Source organism: Aphidius gifuensis, linkage group LG5 (assembly GCF_014905175.1).
Source record: "Aphidius gifuensis isolate YNYX2018 linkage group LG5, ASM1490517v1, whole genome shotgun sequence".
Taxonomy (NCBI): domain Eukaryota; kingdom Metazoa; phylum Arthropoda; class Insecta; order Hymenoptera; family Braconidae; genus Aphidius; species Aphidius gifuensis.
This window is the reverse complement of record NC_057792.1, coordinates 4,243,784-4,265,266: the sequence shown is the minus strand read 5'-3', so window position 1 is coordinate 4,265,266 and position 21,483 is coordinate 4,243,784. Positions and strand designations below refer to the sequence as shown.

The 21,483-nt window shown below is 24.2% G+C and overlaps 4 protein-coding genes across 9 annotated transcripts; 1 reads left to right on the top strand and 3 right to left on the bottom strand.

Moving 5' to 3' along the window:
• Positions 1–32: 32 nt before the first annotated feature.
• Positions 33–5,940, bottom strand: LOC122856971 (ATP-binding cassette sub-family G member 1). Of its 3 annotated transcripts, none has more exons than XM_044158911.1 (8): positions 5,000–5,940; positions 2,704–2,954; positions 2,333–2,640; positions 2,120–2,265; positions 1,553–2,057; positions 1,310–1,478; positions 986–1,242; positions 33–912 (listed from the first exon to the last, which is right to left on the bottom strand). In XM_044158911.1, exons 2-8 carry the CDS (start codon positions 2,894–2,896, stop codon positions 556–558), a joined length of 1,935 nt encoding a protein of 644 aa, XP_044014846.1. In that variant the 5' UTR covers positions 2,897–2,954; positions 5,000–5,940; the 3' UTR covers positions 33–555. The 3 variants fall into 3 exon arrangements, with proteins under 3 accessions (XP_044014846.1, XP_044014845.1, XP_044014844.1); XM_044158910.1 differs by having other exon boundaries at positions 2,704–2,960; positions 4,815–5,603; XM_044158909.1 differs by having other exon boundaries at positions 2,704–2,960; positions 5,000–5,602.
• A 119-nt stretch (positions 5,941–6,059) lies between these two features.
• Positions 6,060–9,668, bottom strand: LOC122856972 (protein scabrous-like). Its single transcript, XM_044158912.1, has 3 exons — positions 8,983–9,668; positions 8,498–8,837; positions 6,060–7,629 (listed from the first exon to the last, which is right to left on the bottom strand). The coding sequence occupies exons 1-3, from the start codon at positions 9,201–9,203 to the stop codon at positions 6,325–6,327; spliced, it is 1,866 nt and encodes a 621-aa protein (XP_044014847.1). The 5' UTR covers positions 9,204–9,668; the 3' UTR covers positions 6,060–6,324.
• Positions 9,669–9,863: 195 nt separating this feature from the next.
• LOC122856970 (inositol polyphosphate-4-phosphatase type I A) lies at positions 9,864–17,183 on the bottom strand. 4 transcript variants are annotated; one of them, XM_044158905.1, is made up of 8 exons: positions 17,066–17,183; positions 16,888–16,973; positions 16,589–16,748; positions 15,829–15,921; positions 14,876–15,031; positions 11,491–14,796; positions 11,147–11,417; positions 9,864–10,974 (listed from the first exon to the last, which is right to left on the bottom strand). In XM_044158905.1, the coding sequence occupies exons 3-8, from the start codon at positions 16,704–16,706 to the stop codon at positions 10,842–10,844; spliced, it is 4,077 nt and encodes a 1,358-aa protein (XP_044014840.1). In that variant the 5' UTR covers positions 16,707–16,748; positions 16,888–16,973; positions 17,066–17,183; the 3' UTR covers positions 9,864–10,841. The 4 variants fall into 4 exon arrangements, with proteins under 4 accessions (XP_044014840.1, XP_044014843.1, XP_044014839.1 ...); XM_044158908.1 differs by lacking the exon at positions 15,829–15,921; XM_044158904.1 differs by lacking the exon at positions 17,066–17,183 and having other exon boundaries at positions 16,855–16,966.
• LOC122856975 (exopolyphosphatase PRUNE1) lies at positions 17,167–19,989 on the top strand. Its single transcript, XM_044158916.1, has 7 exons — positions 17,167–17,283; positions 17,367–17,433; positions 17,709–17,950; positions 18,176–18,441; positions 18,661–18,911; positions 19,199–19,357; positions 19,529–19,989. Exons 2-7 carry the CDS (start codon positions 17,428–17,430, stop codon positions 19,703–19,705), a joined length of 1,101 nt encoding a protein of 366 aa, XP_044014851.1. The 5' UTR covers positions 17,167–17,283; positions 17,367–17,427; the 3' UTR covers positions 19,706–19,989.
• Positions 19,990–21,483: the final 1,494 nt, after the last annotated feature.

The following is a 21,483-nucleotide window of genomic DNA, read 5'->3' as shown; positions in this document are numbered from 1 at the left end:
ATTCAAGACTTTATTGATTTTTTTAAAAGTAAATCATAGAAATAACTTATCTATTTTTTATATTGGTATTATATTTTTTTTTAAAAGGATATATTATATTTTAAGACTTTTTTATTATTATAATAATTATCAATAAAAACAGCAATAAAAAACTAATTTATTATTAATGAATTTTTTATCTATCAAGGTCATCTGTAATTTTTATTGTCGAAATGATTTGAGCTAATTATTCGTTAAGTAATATTTAATTATTCAAATATGAAAAATATACTGAGATAAAAATTAATTGAATGATAATATTAATATCAATTCAATTAAAAAAACAGATATTTTTATTTACAAAATTATTGTAACTATTAATTTTTTAATTTATGTAATTTAAAAAAAATTCTATTTTTTATTATATTATTTCTATGACTATTTTATTTAAATTATTTTATATTTTCCCGAGCTTGACTACAAAAATAAATAAAAAAAAAATAATTATAAAACACAATTTAATTTTTAATTAATAATTATATAATTTAGAGATAATAATTTAATAAAAATGATAAATTATCGTGATGCCATGAGTTTCCATCTAAGAAAATAATAAGCAGCAACTCTGACAATAATTAAAATAACAATTAAACCAATAATATCATTCCAAAATTGATCAGCAGTCATTGTTATTTCATCTAAAAATGTTTGTGGTGTTTTATAACGACAATAACCACCATCATCACTATCTTCACAATTAAGATTTGGACGATTTAAACCATAAATTGCATGAATATATCCTTCAAGACCATAACGTAAATAACTAACATATGTTCCCCATTTTAAATAATGTGGCATGTCTTTTAATGTTACACCAAAACCAGCAAACATCATCATTGGTACTGATATTGTTGGTCCAACAAATGTTCCATTCTAAAAATATTCAAATAAATAAATATATATTTTCTAATAATTATCAAAACAAAAATAATATTATTAAACTTACTATGACATTAAAAACTGATCCAATTAATAGACCAATACCTTGTGCAACAAAAACAATAAGTAAACTAATTACAAAAAACATTGTAAATCTAGTTAAATCTGCTGGTTGACCTGACATAAAGTATATTATAATTGTAAATAGAAAACATGATACAATTGATACTGGTATGTCAATTAATGTTACTGATGTATAAAACATTTTTAAACTATACCATCTGTTAAAATGTTCTTTTGTTAATATACTCATTTCAGTTGGAACTGTAAATAAAAATATATATTAAAAATTAAAATTAATATAGATTTAATTTATAAAATATATACATACATGTTAAAATTGTCAGCATCATTGATGTCATCATGTGATGCATTAATATACCAAATAATAAATTATAATTTTCACGTACTCTTTTTCCATCATTTCCAGCATTTATAAATAATGAACCAAGCATTATTCCAGTTAACACATTTACACCAAGACGTAAATGAGTATGAGCCTAATTTAATAAAATAATTTTATCATTTTGTGATAAATGTTTTTGTAAATTTTAATTGACAAAAAAAAACTTACTGAATCTCTTTTACATTTTATATATCCACGATAAAGTAGTACTTTTAATTGATGAATTGGTGATGTTGCTTGTAATGATTTATTTTTATTTAAAGTGGTATTATTACTATCATTATTTGTTATTTCTAAATATCTTTTACCAGAATTAATATCATCAATTAATTCATGACTATTTTTAAAATAGCTAAGATTTTTTCCATTATTTGTTGATTGAATAAGTACATCAATTTTATCATCACCATATTCACCACATGCTAATTCAATAATATAATCAGCTGGATTATGATACATTGGACATGGTAATTTAATACTATCAAGAAATTTAACAAGTTCATCTGTTGCACCTTGATAAAGACAATATCCTTTTGATAATATATATACTTGATCAAATTGTTGAAATAATGATGCACTTGGTTGATGAATTGTACATATTATTGTTTTTCCTTGTTTAGCTAAAACTTTTAATAAACTAACAACTTGTGTACATGTTGAACTATCTAAACCACTGTAAATAAATTTAAAAAAAAATTATTATTTATAAATAAATAAAATAAATAAACAACTTACGTTGTTGGTTCATCAAGAAACATAACAGTTGGATTATTAACAAGTTCCAAAGCAATAGATAATCTTTTTTGTTGTCCACCACTTAATCTACTTGTTCGTGTTTTAATATGTTCATCAAGACCAAGGGTCATTAATATATCTGTTATCTATAAATAATTTAAATATTAAATAGCAACTTGATAATATTTAAAAAAAAAAATATAATATATTTACAATTTTATGTTTTTCATTCCATGATACATCAGTACCAAGTTTTAAATCAGCAGCAATTTCCATATTTTCCATAACTGTTAAAAGTGGCTGAAGACGATCATCTTGTGTAATATAAGCACTTGTTCTTCTAAATACATTTAAATCTCTTGGTTTACCATTAATATAAAATGATCCTTTAACATCAGTTAGTCTATAACCAGATAATATATCTAATAGCGTTGATTTACCAGCACCAGATGGTCCCATTATTGCAACTAATTGACTTGGTATTAATCTTCCATTTATACCATGTAATATTTCTTTTTTTCCTGTAATTAGAAAATTTATATTTTAATTATTTTTTAAAATTTTTTAAATAATATTTAATTTACCTTTATTAAAACCAGCTGATACAGTATAATGTAAATTTTCAAAAACAATTTCAGTAACTTCATTATCTTTTTTTTTACTTCCAATATTTATTATTTTATTTTTTTGTATTGATTGAGTTAATTCACATGATTTATTTACTAATGATGAAATTGATAATTGTTGATTTGATGCCTCATGCATCAAGGTCTCCATGATTCAAGTTTTATTCAGCAATTTAATGACACTATTTTTATTGAAGGACAATATTTATCTGTAACTTTTAAAATAATTTATTATTAAATTTATTTTTTTTTAATATAATAATTAATTCTATTATCATATATTTTTTTTTCAACTTTAAACCACAATTTAAAACAATGACACAAAATGATTAGATAAGATTTGGTTCAAAGAGTGATAAATTTAAAAAAAAATTTTTTTTTGTCAATCGATTATAGATCGAAGGCCGTTATGATCAAAAAACAGTTGCTGTTTATACTTTATATCAAAGTCCATGTCTTTTGTGATTTGTTATCATTAACCCAATACTTGAAAACCCCTTCTTTGTTTATTTATTAATTTATTAATTTTTTATCAATTAAATATTCTCATTGTTGTAATTTCAATTTATTATTCTTATCATTTTAAACGATAATCAATTTTTTAAATAATTATATTATTTAATATAAATACACTTTTAATTTTTTAGTTAAATATAATTTTTGTTTATTTATTTTTATGATTATTTACTTTTTTTTTTTTTATGATGACGAACTTGTTGATGATAGTTATGATGACGATAATAATAGATTATTTTATTTTCTAAAAAATATTTAGTTCAATAGGCCAAATATCATAAAATTAAATAAACAAATATTGCAAACTATTTTTTTTATTATTTTTAATAAACGACAATGAAAGTTATATTATAATCTCATTATATTCCAAAGTACAAAAATGAAAATAGTCAGTCGTTTGATATTCTATATAAATATTTAAATTTACCTCAACAATTTGACCATGAAAATTATTAAACTAATAATACAAGAAAAAACTATTCAACATTTTTATGATTGAATAAATTAATAATTGTAATAATAAATATTTCTTTGTTTTTTAAATTTACTGAAATATTTTTTATTATTTCTTTCTTTGTTTGTATAAAACAAAGAATTTTTTTTTTCTCTCAATTTAGCAATATTTATTCGTGTGATTACTCAACAAATAAGTAAAAATAACAATACAAAAAAAAATTTCAAAAAATAAGAACAAAGAATTTTAAGGAAAATAATTATAATAATTGACAAAAAATATATAGTAATTTATTTTGTCAGCTTGATGATGATAAATAATTGACCGCAAGAAAATCGAGTTTAATATGATAAGCTTTATATCAGTTGTAAATATTTTGCAAAAGAGACAAATTTTTATAAATAACATTGCAATGAGAGAAATTAAAAAATGCATTTGTTTTGAAATATATTTATTATCATAAATAAAACTCTTCCGGATTTTTAAACTTGGTATCATATATTTTTTTTTTTCTTTATCTTTTTTATTTTTATTTAATTTTTATCGAATGGTTCCCACAATAATTCGGCTATATATAAATATATAATTATGGTGTTACACTTTTTTTTATTTTTCGTTTTTTAATGATCTACGTTCACTTGTATGTCCACTCATATACACTCTTATATTTAAAGTGAAAGCACAATTTTTTATAATTATGCTTATATGGAATTTTTAAAAATGAAAAAAAAAAAATTACCACCATGAATATTTGATGTTACATAAAAATAAAAATTCAAAAATATTTTTACATATATGCAAATTTATTTATTGTTTAAATTCATATATAAATTTGCTCAATAATTATTTGAGAAAAATAAAAAAAATTATATGATACCTTAAAAAGATTATTTTTAGTGAGAAAAAAAAAATATATATATATTTCAAATGATGATAATCGAAAAACCGGTCTTGGATAAGTTTCAATGATCCTAATAATCGAAATTCCATAAAATCCATATTTGAAATAAAAATTTTCGTCTTATAAATTAATAAAAAAAATTAAACAAAAATAAATACACTATAAATATACTTTTCAAATTTGTTATAACTATTTTACCTAATTTGTTTAATAAAATTAATTACTATTTATAAATCACTAAGTAAAAAAATAAAATTTAAAAAATTGATTAATTAAAAATAAAAAAAAATTAGTTTTTAATTTTTTTTTCAATTTTTAAAATGTTAATTTTAAATTAATTAATTATTTGTATTTTAAAAAATAATATATTTAAGTATACACACGTTTTTTAACGGTTGATTGAAACAACACTGACTGACCAACTTCTCACGAATTACACTCGTGTATATCCATATATTACTTGTTTTTAATTCTCCTACCACAGCATAAATATATATATTTTTTTTTCATTTTATTATACTGTTTTACCTCCACTACAACTCCTTTTTCTTCTTTTAATTTTTTTTTATTCCCTAAGATGACAGTTAAATTGTCTCCTTCTTTGATCTGCATCATCGTCTCTCCCTTCTCTTCTTTTTCATTTCATAATGACCTTTGATGTGCAACGAGTTCTACAACCTTTTCTCTTACTCTGTCATCATAATCATGTCAATACAATTCAATCTATTTAAATCTGTAATAATTATTCATTAAAATTAAATTAGTTTTATCTCTCTATTAAAAAAAATTACTTGTGTTAATTTGTTTTTAATAATAATCAAGTCAATACTTAATATCCACTAATTAGACATTTTTTTTTTTTTTTTTTGTCTTTTTGTATCCTGGAGAGATAAATTTGAAACTTTGATTTTCCGGATGTCAAACGACGAGTCATACTCAACTGATTTTTTTTCGTTTTTTTTATTCATTTTTTTTTTTTTTTCTACAGATATTTTTAATCGAGATGTATCCGGGTAACTTTGATCTTCTATGGAAGTCCATGTTTTCATCACAATCATGACATTGTAAATAATATTTTTTTTTTCACAATAATTACTTATTATTAAACAATAATATTTTGAAAAAAAAAATTTCTCTCTGACGATCATGTGGATTTTACATGTTGGACTCTGATCATTTGTAATTTTTCTTATAAATTTTATATGCTAGCAGGTGTACATGTGTTCCAAAGGTCTGTCTGTAATTTTTTTTTCTTTTTTTAATAACTATAATATTAAAAAAAAAAAAAAAACGAATGATAAATAATAAAAAAAAAAAAATTAAATATCAAGAATATAAAAAATTTTTCAGTTTATATATAAATAAATTAATAACATGATTGGTTTTTATTATTTTTTATTATTTAAAACATACTTGTATTTATTTACAAATGAAAATGAATAAAAAAATAAATCTTATGGACGAAAAATTCTTTGGTTTGTTTTTTACAAAAGTTGGATTGTCTTTTGGATTGGTTTCAAACTTTTGTCATGGACTAAAATATGATCAGATATATAATTTATTATTGAAAAAAAAAAATTATCTGTCCTTTGTTGGTAAAAAAAAAAAAAATAATAATATATATATATATAGCTAATATAATTTAATATATTTTTTTTTGTTTTTCTCATTTAAATAAGTATTGTAATTATTGTATTGATGATAAAAATTAACAATGTTGTTTTTTTTGTATGGACATTGTTGATGCAGAAACAGCCATCCATTCATTACTATCATTTTGATACCATGTTAAACCAAGTGAATATTTAGCATTTAAATTAGCATGTTGACAATTACTAAACCACCAACCACCATGATAATTAGCAGCACAATCAGCAGTTGATATATCCATATCTTTATCCTTGGCACTAAATGACATACCATTTTGATATGATAATGCATCAGTTGCATTACCACTATATCCACTAATTTGTATACGATAACCAGTATCCTCTGAACCAATTATAAAATTATTATATTCAGCAATCCATTTTGTTCCATAAATATCAATTAAATCAATTTTTAATTTTGTACAATTATCTCTAGTAAGACGATGTAGTGCTTCATTACCAACCCAAAATTCATTAATTGGTGAACCAAAACCAATGGCATATTCATTCCATGTTTTATCAAAATCAACAATACCATCAACTCTTTTAGCAACAACAATCCAACCAGAATGACATGATACAAGTAATGGCATACCTTGACCATTTCTTAATAATGTTAAACCATCACGTTCATCACAATTACCTGGTAATGCATCAACCATTAATCTATATTCATCTTCAACATGTTCTAATTCATGAGTTGCATTAATTGCTTTATCAATTGATATATTTAATATTGATATATCATGTATATTTTTATCAAGTTTTGTTATATAATTTTGTTGTTTATCACTTTTTTCTTGTAATTTTGATGCTGATACACTTAATGCTTGTATTGTTCTACGTAAACTACCAAGTTCTTCACGTGTTAATGATAATTCAGCATTTTTTTTAGCAGCATTAACATCAAGACGTACCAGTTCACGTTTTAATACTGATACATTTTGTTCAATTTTATCTTCAATTGTTTCAACTGTACCCATTGTTGCTAATTTTAAATCATCAATTATACCATCAATAACAATAATATGATCACTTATATTTGTTATTTTTGTTGTTAATTCATTTTTTATATTATTTATTATTTCATCATTTTGTTTATCTGATTTTTCATAAACAACACGTTTTTCAATCATTCCACGTTTACGTGATACAATTGCTATTTTATGCTCAACATGATTAAGACGTTCTTCAATTTTTTTTAATATTGATAAACGTGATAAACTATGACGTGTTGAATGATGATTTTCATTATTATAATCATTTTCATGAGATGTTTTAATTTCATTTCTTGATAATTGATGTGTTTTTTCTAAATTTTCATCATATTTTAATGTTTTCATTTCAATTTGTACTGTACTCAACTGCAACAAAAAAAAAATAATAATCATAAAAAACTTATTTAAATATATTCATGATAATAAATTATTAATTTAAGACTACGTGTGTTTTTTAAAGAATTTAAATAAATATATATGTTTGTTTGATTGATTATGCATTTATGGATAATAATTGAATTGAGGTTGATGATTAAAAAAACAAAAAAATTAAAAAATACCAGGTGGTATAAATATGAACGGTAATAATGATAAAAAGTAATAAAAAAAAAATTGGCAATTTTAGCCAACGGCTCGTGTGAGGTAACACATAATCTTCTTGCTCTGAGTTTCTTTTGATGATGAAAATATTAAGTGGGAGATAGAAGTACAATGATGAGGGGAAGAGATAAAAAAAAGAGAGTGTGCCACCTGCCATCGAAATCGAATCGGAACCCAAAGAGTGGAGGCGTATATTATAATAATAATAATAATGAATAATAATACTATTAAAAGTCCAAGTTTTGTACTTTAGCAGCTGCTGACCACCAAAACGAGAAACTTAAATTAACGGCCGGCTGGTATATAAGGTCCGATAGCCGGCTGGTCATGCAGGTGCAACTCATGTAAATATATTTATAAGGGACAAGCAACATACGTTCAAAAGAGTACTCTTTTTTACATATATATCAACCTCATTTCAACCCCTTTTTTCTTTATTTTTCCATTATTTTGCATTTTTTTTTTTTTTTCTTTTTTATATTCAACGTATAATAATTTAATTTTTTTTTTTTTCCATGTTTTGCATTTAAAAGTACAACGACTTTTTTGCTTGTAAACGTTACATTTTATGAATTTAAATTTTGTGTTTATATATTTTTTTTTTAATTTAAAATATTAAGATTTAAATTATTACCTGACTTGCAACATCAGCACAATTTCTAGTAACTTGTCCAGCTCTTTCTTTAACTGCTGATATATCAGCTTTTATTGCACCAATTGATGCTTCAATTTGTGTTAATCTTCCACCAAGATCACGTACACCACGACCAACTTGTTCAACATCACCTCTTAATAATGCAATTTCATTTGTTATTTGTCCACGTTGGGCAAGTTCTTCACTAGCATTACGCATTCGTAATACTTCGGCAAATTCATTTTTTAATTCAGTCACGGCACTCCCCAACCATTTGACCCTGAGTCTTTCATTCTTCGCCTCGTTGCCGCTTCCGCCGCTCAAGGAACCCACTTCCTTCCTATAAAAATCATCAACAGTTTATTATTCATTCACAACAATTGTAATTCAAAAGATAACAAAAAAAAAAAAATGAATAAATAAAAGAGACCACACACAAAACATTAAAAAATTCAACAAATAAAATTTTGTTTTTACAAACATACCTCAATTGTTTAACTTCATTTTTTAATACAGTTAATTCAGTATTTTTTTCCATAGCTAATTTTAAACTTTCCTCAAGTGCATTATAATCAGCTTGTCTATTATAAATAAATGCATCAACTTGTTCACGAAGAAGTTTTACTGTATTAACTAATTCATTATTTTTATCACTATCATCACTCAACACCCCGACAATTATCATCAACAATACAAAACACTTCATTCTGTTAATTTAAAAAGAAAAATATTTCTAAAAAAAAAAACACGACAATAATTGTCAATATTTTAAAGTCTCATAAAGAGACTAAAATTATTGATTAATATTAATTGAAAATATGTATTATTTTAAATATAAATAAATAAATTTTATATTGAATTTAAAATACACGATCCTCACTCAAAGAGACACAGAGCTTAACTGAACTTATTTGAAAAATATCCAGGTGCTTATATTACGAGTCTCGGGATGAAAAAGAACGGGGGATATATAAGGTGTGCAAGAGGCAGGTGTTTACTGCTTGAACGCACCGTGTGTCAGGTATACATTGGATCTCCCTACTCACCCTCTTTTTACATTGGTATACATACCAAAATAAATACCTCAGGCTCATATCAGTGTACATGAATTTTACATTCTTATAGGGTCAATTTACTTGTATATTTATATTTTTTTTTTTATATTTAGTTGTAAATCCAAATATTTTAAAAATATTTTTCACACGTTAAAAAAATATAATAACATTATTATAATTTTATAAATAAATTTTATCATCAAGCTTTAATTTAATTTCGAAATAGTACATTTTAAAAATTTGTATTTTGTATTTTTCATGAAACAAGAATCATTCATTTGTAAATTTTATTTAATCCATGAAATTGTTGTATATAAAAATAAATTGAATTGATTCGAGTTGATTTTAGGGGATAGATTTGTTTAGTAGTAGAAAAAAAGGCCAGCTGCCGATACAGAGGGTGAATAGAGGGGAAAAAAGAGGTTTAATGTTGGCACGTGACGGGAGTTTGAAAATGAATTTTTTTTTCCTGAGGCAATGAGTTTTACATACTGTGGTGGATATAACATTGGCCCTTTATTTGTGTGCAAAGAGCCACGCGCCACTTCATCTTTATTTTATTTTTTTTTTTTTCTCCACTACTCGACTGCTGCAGCCGGTCGAATTGAGATGGTTGCTGTATGTCTTTTCTCTAAAATGAGATAACAAATATAAACCAGACACCAGCTGGTCAGCGATCTTGTTTTTTCTTTTTTTTTTTTTTATATAAAAAAGTACTTAATTTCTCTAGAAGTATAAAAAAAAAAAAATATAAATATATACATGTTGTATAATGAATATGTGGCTAATTGGCTTTTTGGGTCTCATCTATTGTAATTTATTTTTAAAACAAAAATTCATCCAATATACATTTTAATTTTTTTTCCATATCACTCTCTAGACATCAACGTATAACGATAAAATATGACTACTAATAACATTAGTTTTTTTTTTTTTTTTAAGTTATTTAATTAATTAATAATAATCATGTAAATAATGAGGTATTAATTGATTCGTTTTTTTTTTTGTTCATTTGCGTATTAATTGGTACTGGGTTTGTTGGTTTTTTTAATGGCAATAAATACTGAAGATTTAAAATCTCAGTTTTGAAAAATTTTAATCTAATTAAAGTGCAAATTTATTAATTAATCAGTTGAGGGGTTTTTTTGTTTTTATAAATATTTTACTTGGCAACTTTTTATTTTAATTGTTTACTATTTATTTATTTCTAGTTGAATTAAATTTTATTAGAGATTCAGTATTGTATTATTTTGGAAACTTACTATTTCGTTAATTAATACTTAAGAAATTTAAGTTTGAGATGAGCCATAGGTGCCAGTTGGTGGACGATATAATTTTGGAAATGTTAAAATTTGCAATCTGTTGAATGCATACTTTCTAACGCCAATATTTTTACAAGTATTTTCTCTTCGACAGCCTTCACTAAAATTCAAAGAAAGAAAAAAAAAAATATATTATATATTATATTTAAATCTGCAAAATCATTAATGAAAATTCTTGAAATTTTTTTATCAAGATTATTTTAATGATAATGTTATTATTAAATTGAATTTTTTTTTTATACATGGTATGTATTTAATTTTTTTTGACGTACCTTCTCATGCAGTCGAGTGCTTTTGTGTATTCATTTTCAGACAGGTGATATTCGGTGGCAAGTATGTTGACTTGTTCAAGGGTAATTGCCATTCCAGTTCGATCCTTGCCACTTTTACAACTGGTCAAACGTAGCCCTTTCATTTTATAACAAATTTGTGATGATATTTGTAATATATCTGTATTTTTTGATATTTTTTCTTGTACACATGATTTTAATTTAATTATTAAATCACCAAGACTTTGATTAACATGAGAACGACCACCACTTACTGAAAATTAAGAAAAAATTTTACAAATGTTTTTTTTTTTTTTATTTCATTTTATTTAATTAAAAATACTTACTTCTAGTAACATTGGTCTCTGTTGATAAATTAAGTTTTTTATATCTAAGATAATACTCATTTAATCTATCAAAATTATCCATATTACTTTTTTCTTGAGGTTTTGTTATTCTTAAACTTTCAGCAAGTGTTGCATATTCATTAATACCAATATTAAAAAAAACAGGTGTAACATTAAATGATAATGTTTGTCTGGAAGACGGTGCAATTGGAAGAAGTGAATATATACCATCTGGTACTGGTAATATCACAGTTAATGCAGTTCTTGAACCAACAACTTTTGGCAATGGATCATGTAATTTATTATTAATATTATTTTTTGTTAAACCACATCTTGTTAATGTAAATGTAACAGTATGCATATCTTCAATAGCAACAGCCATATCACCCCACATATCAATTTCTTCACCATAATAACTGAGCAATGTTTCAAAACTAACTAATGGTCCTAATGTTGTTAATATTAATAAAAATATTGGATCTGGTCTTTGACACCATAATTTTGCCATAAGACAACTTACTAATGATGTTAATGCTTGACTAAAACAAACATCTCTTCTATAACGTATATTACAAATTTTTTGTGCTATTTTAGCATCTTCTTGTACACGAAATACTGAATGTGTTAATCTTGCTGTTTTTAATAAACCATCCATTGCTTGACGTAATTTTTTCATACTTGGACGTAATTCATTTGTCCAATCAACAATTGATGCAAAATCTAAACCTTCAGTAAATTTATTTCTTGGTATTGAATTACTTTTAATAACACGTGTCATTGTATCAACAGCTTGACATATATCATTTGCTTTTAATATATTATTATTATCATTTGAATTTTGATTATCTAATGATTTTGTTTTAATATCATTTTTAATTGTACTTTTTGGCTGTATTGTAACAACATTTGATGTTGTTGGAATTGAAGCTGCCGTTGTTGTTGCTATTGCTGCTGTTTCTACTGGTACTGGTACTGTTGTTGTTGTTGCTGTTGTTGTTGATATTTTTTTATCAATTATACATCCACGAAGTGATTGAGTTTTTAATAATGAATTTTTATTACGTAAACGTACAGCTGGACTACTACATCTACCACAAAGAAATTTTACTTTTGATACTAAACACATGACACTTGCTTCAATATTTAATTGTGTTAAATCCCATGGTTCTGGTTCATCAGTTGGTTTATAATAATTTGCTGATGGTGAATTACACATTTTTTTAGTATCTAAAAAACGTTTACTTATATCTACTTCACAACCAATTTTATAATTATCATCCTTTTCATCATCTTCATTATCATTATTATTACTATTATTATTAATATTATTATTAACATTATCATCATTGCAATTATTTTGATGTTTAGGTTCATCTTCAACATCTGGAAATATCACAAAATTATTTTCATTATCATTATTTTTTAATAAATTATTATTATCCATTGTTTTATTAATGGAACATTTTGCACTTTCCTTGGCCCACATATCTTGTACACATTCTGGTGTATCTGGTGTCATTAAATCATCAAAATCAGGACTTTTTAAATCAAAATTTAGCTGTTGTGTTATTCTTTTAAATGGTGATAATGATTTATTTGTATTAAAATTTAATGTCAAAGTTTTTTTATTATTATCGTCATCATCATTATCATCACCAGCACCATTACCATCAACTTTATTGCCATCATCATCACCATCATCATCATCATTATTATTACTATTATTTTTTGATATTTCTTGAACTTTTGGTACTTTATGTTGTTCTAAAAAAACTAATGCTTCTTCAACTAATTCTGGATCCCATAAACTTAATAATATACGTGTTTTTGTAATCATATCATCACATATTGGTAACATACCACTTGTTTGTTTAGCTTTAGCTAATTTCATTAATGATCTCATAGCTTCAACAACATCTCTTCTTAGTTGTTTAATAGCTTGTATTGCATCATTTGCCATTGTTATTTTAGATGTACCTTGATATAATTGTCCATATTTCATTGGTGATTCTTTTAATGCTTGTACTAATCTTAATAAACCACCATTTTTATTTTTATGTGAATGTGCTGTAAATGCACCAACAGTTATAAAATCATAAAAACCACATTTATTTAATGTATCATTATGTACCCACATTCTTTGTAAATGTAAATTCAATGGTGCAAATTCAAAATGACGATCATTTTTACGTGATGATTGTTTAAAATAACTACCTTTTAATGTTGTTAAATTTTCACGTGCATTTGCATATAAATTAAGTAGCTGTATATGACGATCAAGTAATTCAATTTGTTTTTTATGCCATGGTTCATGTAACTCTCCCATACCAGCAATTTCTAATAATAATTCTTTTTCTTCTTGTATCCATATATCTAATAATTGTTGTGGAAATTTAAAACATAATTTACTTTCAGCCATTATTTCATGTACACATATATCACCACCTAAACCAGAATGAAATCTATATGTTTGTATATGTGGATTTGCAAAAAATAATTTTAATTGACCTTGATGTGGAAGTTTTATTTTAGTACCTAATCTTGGTGGTAATGATTGTGAACGACGATGTGAAAATATTTGTGTTGTTGTTGAAGTTGCTGTTGTTGCTGCTGTTGCTATTGATGTTGATGTTGATGTTGTTGATGTTGTTAGTTTTATATTATGTGATGGTGTACTTTCAGTACTATTTATTTTATCATCAGCTTCTAAATTCCATACATTCATTGTTAAAAAACCAACAGTTGTATCTTTTGATGATTTAAGTGGTATACGTAAACGTGGTGTATCTTGTATTGATGAAAATATAATTTTAGCTGAACCCATTGGTGTTGCTGTTTGACTAACACGTTCACGTACATCATATGCTGTTATACGTATTTTACTATTTGTATTTAAACCATCAGATGAACGAAAACTAACTGTTATTAAAAAACCAGGATTACTACTTGATTCAATAACTTCTGTTCTTGCATATTTTATCCATGTTTTTGAATTTGTTAATTGTACATCAATTTCTAATACAGGATTTGGTGGACGTCCATGACCATCACATAATAAATTATCACATGATAATGATATTTCACATATTGGTATTTCAGATGGATCTGTTATAATACCACGTTGTAAACGTATCATTTGTATATCTGTATCGTTTTTATGTCCACTTGATAATTCAATTCTTTCACGTAATGATAAAAGTTGATTTCTCATTAATTCATAACTTGCTAATTGTAATGCTTGAAGCCAACTATCACGTTCTTCAGATGTTGGTGCACCAAATTGTTGATAAATACCACCATCAAAAACTAAAAAAATATATTAATATTTGTTTTTTTTTTTTCATTCAAGGCATTTATATAAATTATATTATTTATTTTTTATTACCTATACTAAAACCAAATTGCACTTGACTCGTTAGTTGATCAACTCTAAAGCTACATTGCTCTAAAATAATAACTCCTGTTGGCTCAGACCATTGTTCTTTTGATTTGAAATAAAACAGCAAATTACCTCGAAGTCTGCACCATCTTTCAAGACTTACTGTGAAAATATTATATATTTATTATTCAATAATTATAAAAGCATTTTTATTTAATAAAAAAAAAAATTATTTTTCATAAAATTTTTCTTTTATATTCAATATCAAATACAAGTGCATGCCAAAAAATATATTTTTAAAAAGATAAATAAATCATGCATAGCTACAATTCATCAAACATTATCTGAAAATAATTTATTCTCCAACAAGCAATTAAATTAATCTTCAAATACTTTAATCGCTGTAATTAGATGGTTTATTTTTTATTTATTTTTTTTTTCTATTTTTCCACCATTTGTATATTTAATATACTTTTTTTTTTCAAGTACAAAATCCTCGTACAATCCTTGGTAAATTTTACTTCTACGAAAATCGTATTACGAGATTTTTTTTATTTAAATAATTTGTTAGTATTATTAAGCTACAATATTAATAATAAATTAGTACAAGAAAATTAATAATTATTATTACATCAAGCCAGTTGATTTTATAGAATAAAGCTTAGTTTTTTATGTTTATTAAAAATGCAAGTGTACTAATCCTAGATTGTGAATATTCAGAAGTGGTTTTATCAAAGTGATAAAATAAGTTTTGTGTTGTTAAGTGTAATCTGGATAAATATAAAAAAAAAATGTGTTGTTATTACTATTATTAGTTAGTACTCATCGTTAGTTGATGGATTGTGGTTTTTGAATAATATAAAATAGTCATTTGTTGACTGTTTTCATATACTATATTTTGTATTTTTAATTATTCAATTTTGAATAATATTTTAACGGTTAAATTCACTCGATGGTACCTTTGCTTGTGCTGGCTGAAACACAACTCAGGTCTCGTAGAGTCTTATGGGTTATTCCTTTTTGTCTTTTGCGCTCAAGTTTTTTACTCGTACCTGGAAATTATTCGAGGTACTTCATTGTTTTTTTTTTTTATTATTTTAGAATATTTAATATACGTTTTATAAAAACTTTGTAATCCCGTTTTTTTATATTTATATTTTCTTTAAAACTTTTTTTTTTTACACTGTAGAGTTTTCGTTGAAAGTTTACATATTTTTTATCTTTTTATTAATGCGCTTAGTAGGCTTTTGAATCATGCATTATCAATTTTTTTTTGTAATATTAAAACAATGCATGTAATTTTTCGTTAATAAAATTATTGATTATTTATAATTAACAAATATTATCTGTGAGAAAAAAAATAAATAAATATGTTAATCATGCTTGCTAATGATTTCTTTTTTTTTTTAAATGAAATAATAAATTCAATCATAAGCATGAGTTACATTTATTTCTAATCTAAAAAAATTATATATAAATAAAAATTGTCTATGAACAAAATTATGATTTTATTATCAAAATTAAATTAATCTAATTGATTATTCAATCAATCAATTATTAAAACATGCATGAGCATGACAACAACTATTTTTTTTTTCAATCAAATTATATCTACTATTGATTCTAATTAATTATCATCTGATAAATTAAAAAAAATTTATTAAACTGTTAATAATTAATATGAAAAAATTAATTTTATAAATTTTAATAAAAACTTACTTTCTGTTCGACGAAAAAATCCCTCTTGACGTTCACGTATACACAGAGTTCCCTCTTTATCAAATTTTTGTGATGGCTGTGTTGCCAGTGTCATCAACTCTTGTTTATTAAACCTCATTATCAAGTCATTTATTATTCAAGCGAATCAAGTCATCACAATCTAAAAAAAATATATATAACCTCAAGTGATAAATTAAACCAACAACCTATAGTACATTCGTTATAGTTATCTTATGTGGTTCATGTTATTAAATTTTAATATTTACCATTACTGATTATTTATTTATAAAAATAATCACCATTTGATATTGCATCTTCCTCTAGCTGTTTTTTTCATATATAAATGTATCATCTAAATTGAATTGTCAACATTGTTTCATTTAAACTTGACAAACAAAATTTACAATTAAAAAATTATTTAATATTTTTTTCTTTCATTTTAATTAATCTAATAATATTGACACGAAGACAACTTACTTTTGTACGCCATTGATTTATTGTTGAGACAGGTACCGTTTTAACAGGCACACAATCTTATTATTTTAATTTTTTTTTTTTCTCAATTACATTGGCCTACATGTTCATCTTGTTAAGTCAACTCTGGTGAATCCTCTCTCACACACAAAACGTCACATGAAATTTACCTTAAAAAATAACAAATAAATTTTATTTAAATTATCAAACAATTTTTACAGGTAATTGTATCATTATTTTAATTTTATAAAACTCTACATACATTGGTACATTTCTTTCTATGCACTTTATTTTTATTTTATAGTTGACACACAAAAACAAGTTATTGTTGTTGCTAACGACAGCTGACATGAAGGACTAAAATAATGCTTGTAAGTATGATGAAACATATTAACTTGATGTATTTTTATTATTACCTATTTTAGAATTTTATATATATATATAAATATGACGTTTTTTTATTTTTTGTGTGGGTTTTTTTTTATGTATTATTGTTTTTATTGTCTTGCGCAATGAGTTCTATGAAAATGTGCGCATCAATATGTCACTTGTAAGCGGGATTATTTAAAATAATATAAATATTTATTAAATAAAATTATTGATTGACTTTTTTTTCAGTATTATTTAAGTATTATTTAATTTACAGGAAAAACTAAATGAATATGAAAAAATTCATGTTGTATTGGGAAATGAAACTTGTGATTTGGACTCGGCAGTTTGTTCAATTGTCCAGGCATATTGGATTTATCAACAATGTCAAAATGAAAATATTGATTTTCCACCTGTATTACCAATTTTAAATGTTCCCAAGAGTAAATTTAATATCAAAACAGAAGTGACATATTTTTTTAAATTAAATGGTATCCCATTGGAGTCATTAATTTTTCGGTAAGTAAATTAAATTTGTTTTTTTTTTTTTCTTTATCTAAAAATATATAATAAAATTCGATTTACTATAAATTATTTAATTTATAATTAATAATATTATATATTTTAATTTATTATAAGTACAAAGTTATAATAGCTATTGAAAGTTCATTTTTCTTGGCAATACAAATTGATTGATTATTGACTGAAAAATTTTGACTTTTAATTTTTAAATAATTTGAACAGTGATCAAGTGGACCTTAAGGAATTAAATGATAGAAAAAAATTGGTACTATATCTTGTAGATCATCATACGCCTAGTGAACATGATATGTCATTGGCAGACTCAGTTGTACAAGTAATCGATCACAGACCCCAAGACCCGAATTGGCTTTGGACAGGCAGAGTTATTAATTTAACAAAAGTCGGCAGTTGTGCAACTCTCATTGCTAAAAATATTATTGAAAAAAATAAAAGTTTTATAGATCAACAAATTGCCAGTTTATTAATCGGTAAAATATATATATTTTTTTTTTCGTAATAATAAAAAAGAAATAAAAAAATAAACCATCGAAAAATAAGTATTAATTCAGGTGGAAAAATTTCTTATTTCTTTTTTTTTTAATATAAAAATAATGTCGATAGGAGGGTTGTTTATTATTTTATATAATTTATGATTTATCATGTATTTAATTTTATTAATTTATATATTTCTTTTTTGTTTTTGACAGGTCCAATATTACTTGATACCTGTAGTTTATCTCCAGAAGCAGCACGTGCAACACAAACTGATATTGAAATAATTGAACAACTTGAATTATTAGCAAATTTACCATCAACAAAAGATCATCGTGAAACATTACATTCACGTATTTTAAATGCTAAAAGTGATATTAGTACACTTACACCAAATGATCTTATTTTAAAAGATCTTAAATTTGTTAATGGTATACCAATACCTGGATTTCCGATTCTCGTACAGGTTATTCAATTTACTTATTTCCTTTGGGGACAATTTTTATACATCCCTCCGCTAAAGGGTGGCTGACACAATCTTTGAGTCGTAGTAGTAGTAAATATTCCAAATATAAAAAAAAAAAAAAAAAAAGATAATACCTTTAAATATAAAAGATATGTAGTTTTTTTTTTTTCTTATTTTTAGAAAACCAAATTTAATTTTAAAAACTTTTTCATCCGTAAAACTTCAATTTGATTTGTAATTTTCTTAAAATTTTTTTATCTTTTATTCTCAATTTTGTTTTAAATCAGGAATTCTTGAATTTAAATCGTGCCCTGGATGCCGTAAACTCGTTCACAAGCGAAAGGGAATGCAGAATCACAATTTTACTTGGAATGGATTTTAAGGAGGACGCGGTGAAACGAGATCTTGCAGTCTTTTCCTTCTTGCCCAATGAACTGGAAAATAAAGTGAGCATGACGCTTTTTATTATATTCAATTTTTTATTTATTTTATTTTATCATCATTTTAAAAAAAAAAAAAAAGATTTTACATCTCAACAAAAGTCATAAAGTACTTTGTTAAAATTTCAATAAATATAATGCAAAAAAACTATTATATGGATAATTATTGTTTTACAGATAATTGAAGCATTAAATAATAATTCATCAAAATTGGAATTGACACTTGTCGAGACAATGTCAAAAGAAAATTGGTGCCTGAGGCTTTACAAACAAGCAAATGTACGGGCAACACGCAAACAAATACTCCCTATAATACAAAATGCAACGAGCCAGTCGTCAATGTTGACCATGTAACATTATTCCTTTGTCAATTTTGCCAGTTCCTCTTTCACTTAATACATAGCTTTTACAAACTCATATTAAAATGTTAAATTAATTAAGAGGCTCCTTATCTAATTACATAATGATTTCACATTATTCTCATCTTCCTGTTTTATACAATTACTTTATATAAATAATAATTAAAAATTTTATTAATTATATATAAATTAATTTACATATCCGGTGTATTGAAAAATTAAAACTTGTGTACTATTATATAGCAAATTTTCGAAAAATATAAAATTTAAAAATAAAAATAATTGAAATTAAATTTTTAAACCTTTATATTTAGATGTTGTTTAAATTATACTACTATATATCTGTATATATAATTTATTATTTATATTATTACAACTAAAAAAAATAAATTTTATAAATGTATTTTTATTAATTTATTTTTTTTCCAACTGTTTGTGCTTGCCCGAGGGCTGTGTAATGTCTGACCAAACGAGTGGATAATTTATTGTATACTCATTCAATGTCTAACAATATAAATAAAATTGTTATATTGTGTATATTCAAAACATGGGTCATAATGAATAACAGAACGACTGTTATTTTTTAATTTATTTTCCGTATTTTTTGTATTTTTTGTTTGTTGATATTTTCAACGACAAGTAGAGATGAGTGAATCATATACATACTTATTCACTGGGAGGTTAACACTCAACGAATCGTTATGAATCGCTTGTTAAAAAACCAAGTTCTTGGTGACAGTAAAATGTGGTGAATCATCCTGACGATGAGTGCTGCTGAACATGAAAAAGAAGAAGGGTTTCACCCTCAACGAGACAGAATAAAAAGTAAAAATTAAAAAAGAAAAAAAATAAAAAACATAAGCTCACACTTACAGAGAGGTAAAATAGAAAAAAAAAAAACAAGTCTTCTCATTCCTTTAAAAAGATTTTTGTATAATTTTTTTTTTATTTTGTCTCATTCTCATGGCTATATACCTCATCATTGTACTGCATTTGTTCACTATATATACGTAAAGTTGCAAGCGTGTCAAGAGTCTAATACTGCCAGAGCTTTAAAACAAGGGTTGAAAAATTGAAAGAATGGTAAAGTGATATTTCAACATCGTCATGCTTGCACGATTGAAACTTGAGATAAAAATTTTTCACTTAATATCTTGAAAATTTTTATAAATAATAATTATTATTATTTAAAAATATTTAATTTATTTTTAAAATATTTATAATCTACTGTTTTTTTGTTTTTCTTTTTTACATATCAACATTTGCATATTTTTTTCATAAAAAATTTAAAATAAGAACTAGGCTTTTTTTTTTTAAAATTGTTTCAATACTTCACAAACTAATTTCTCAACTTTTATCAAATTAAAAAAATAACAAAAAACAAAATCAACCAGTAGTCAAGTTTTTATCCTCGAAAATTCAAAAACTTTTTTATCCATATTCTTCATCAACCCTCGCTCATAATAAGAATTTCTCCACTACAAAAAAAAGAAAAAAAGCTCAAACTAAAAAAGACAATAATAATAACAACAAAAAACTACTAAAACAAGTTACAAAGCTTCTACTTACAAATTGCCACAATTAATTCGTGGTGGCATTGATTCATCACACAGTAATTCAACATGAGGGTCTGTTAAATATACTATCCATCTGTTTTTTTTTTTCTCTAAATATTTTTTTCACGCTTATCTATATCCTCAAGGTTAAATTTATCCCTTATTTTATCATCAAGTAATAAATCATTTTAAGATTATATATAATTATCGACATATA